Source organism: Lactuca sativa, chromosome 9 (assembly GCF_002870075.4).
Source record: "Lactuca sativa cultivar Salinas chromosome 9, Lsat_Salinas_v11, whole genome shotgun sequence".
NCBI classification, from domain to species: Eukaryota; Viridiplantae; Streptophyta; class Magnoliopsida; order Asterales; family Asteraceae; genus Lactuca; species Lactuca sativa.
Genome location: NC_056631.2, coordinates 151,272,270 through 151,274,372, shown reverse-complemented (window position 1 = coordinate 151,274,372; position 2,103 = coordinate 151,272,270). Strand labels below are relative to the sequence as shown.

At 41.6% G+C, this 2,103-nt stretch overlaps 1 protein-coding gene across 1 annotated transcript; it reads right to left on the bottom strand.

Annotated features, from left to right (window-relative positions):
- Positions 1–1,092: 1,092 nt before the first annotated feature.
- LOC111896396 (uncharacterized) lies at positions 1,093–1,722 on the bottom strand. The gene has a single exon (XM_023892390.1). It carries the CDS (start codon positions 1,720–1,722, stop codon positions 1,093–1,095), a length of 630 nt encoding a protein of 209 aa, XP_023748158.1.
- Between the last annotated feature and the right edge of the window lie 381 nt (positions 1,723–2,103).

The following is a 2,103-nucleotide window of genomic DNA, read 5'->3' as shown; positions in this document are numbered from 1 at the left end:
GCAAAGCCGGTGGTTGAGTCGTGAAAACCTCTTCTTGGAGAGTACCATGTAGAAAGGCATTATTGACATCAAGTTGGCATAGGGGATAGTTTTGGGAAAGAGAAATTGATAGAATGACACAGATGGTTACAGGTTTGGTGACAGGACTAAAAGTGTCAAAGTAGTCCTTACCATATTGTTGGTGAAAGCCTTTTGCAACTAAGCGAGCTTTATATTTCAAAATGGAGCCATCCGGATTACGTTTGATCCGTAAGATCCATTTACAACCAATGAGATTATATGATGCTTTAGGGACTAATTCTCGTGTGCCGTTTTGTAAGAGGGCATTAAACTCTTGGTCCATGGCTTGTCTCTAATTTGGGTCTTTAAGGGCTTGATTATAGGTAGTGGGTTCAACGGTGGGAGGTATAAGGTAGAGAGTAGTTTACTTAATGAATGAAGGGTTGAAATATTTGGTGTTTTGTTTTCTGGTTCTGGGTGGAAGGGAAGATGGAGTGGAGTCGGAGGGGAAGGTGGTTGGAGATGGCAGTGTGGTAGGTAGGGAAGAGTTGTTTGTGGATGTATTAGGGATGAGAGGTAGAGGCTAATGGTGAGACCGAGTGAGAAGGAGTTGTGTGTGATGGTGTTTGGATAGTTGTTTGTGGTCGAGTGGGGGACCGTGGTGAAGGTGGAGTATCTGGTAGGGTATTGTTGGTTGTGGTAGTAGTGGAATAGGGTATGGGTGAAGGGCAGGTGACACAAACATTGGTTGTGGGTCTATTGTTGGGGTAGAGGGCATGAGGAATTCATTGGTCGAAGGTAGGTTGTGGTAATTTATGTTGTGGGAGGGAAAGACATGATCAATACATTGAATATGGCGAGAGTGATAAAGGCGTTTTGTGAGAGGATCAAGACACTTGTAGGCTGATTTTGAGGTGGAGTAGCCAAGGAAAAGACATGGGGTCAATTTTGGGTGTAGCTTGGAAGGCGACTATGGTTTTAGGCCATACACTTGAACAAAATGGTGTCGTCGAACGTCGACACAGTCACATAGTCAAAACCGGCCTTGTGTTACTTCACTATGCTAAACTTACCCTCACCTATTGGACCCATTCATTCCAAACAACAGTCTATCTTATAAATAGACTTCCCAGCCATATACTTAATAATCAAAGCCCTTTTCAACATTTGTTTCATACAACTCAAGTTTTCACGCACCTTAATAGCAACGAATATAGTGTTGTATTCTTCACCAAGTTGTGACAAAATATGTACGAGGAGGTCTTCTTCAGCAACTGCGCTTTGGGAATGAGTGAGTTCGTCTGCAATTGACCTCATGTCTTGGAGATATTCTGAAATTGAGCGGCTACCTTTGGGATTTTTGATTAGCTTGGATTTGAGTGAGATGATGCGAGACCATGACCCACTTGCAAAGCTAAAGTTTAGTCGCTCCCAGGCATCTCGAGAAGTAGTAGCCGATGAGATTAGTGGTTGAATTGGATCTGAGCAGCTTCCATGGATTGCACTGTTTATAAGTTGGTTTAGACGATACCAGGAAAAAAATTCTGGATTTTGTTTTTTGTCATCAAGGAAGCTTTTGGGAGGTTTCTGATCTCCTACGATGAATGCATCAAGTTCTAGCCCAATTAGGGTTGACTCAACTTGTCGACGCCAAACCGGAAACTTATCTGGTGTGAGTTTGATGGGAAAATAAGTTGATGCAGTGATCGGTTTCAAAGCCATGGATGCACCGAGAGGTTTAACTGGAGGAGTTAATTTGGAAAGCAGGTGAGACAGGTTCTGTGGGTGATGAAAACGTCACAGGTAGGAGCAGCTCTTGAGAGCAATTAAAAGCTCTGATACCATATGGAGATTATAGATGATATTAGGGCTTGAATTGTATTTCTTGTGTGTTCTAACGAGTTATAAAGATGAATATATATAGGTAGAATACATATTTGATAGTGAGGAAATTTAGGAGCTAAAATAGCTTGTACAATATAATTGGTGTATAACTGGTACACAACTGGCTGATCTAATTACAATGAGTTCACTTATTTATTCACCAATCAATTGTGTAATTCCATTAAGTCATAATAAACAGCGAGGAGAGAAGAGGAACTG

Bases quoted from the DNA above. Each gene is read 5' to 3' on its own strand.
- LOC111896396 (XM_023892390.1), bottom strand. From the start codon at position 1,722: ATGGCTTTGAAACCGATCACTGCATCAACTTATTTTCCCATCAAACTC.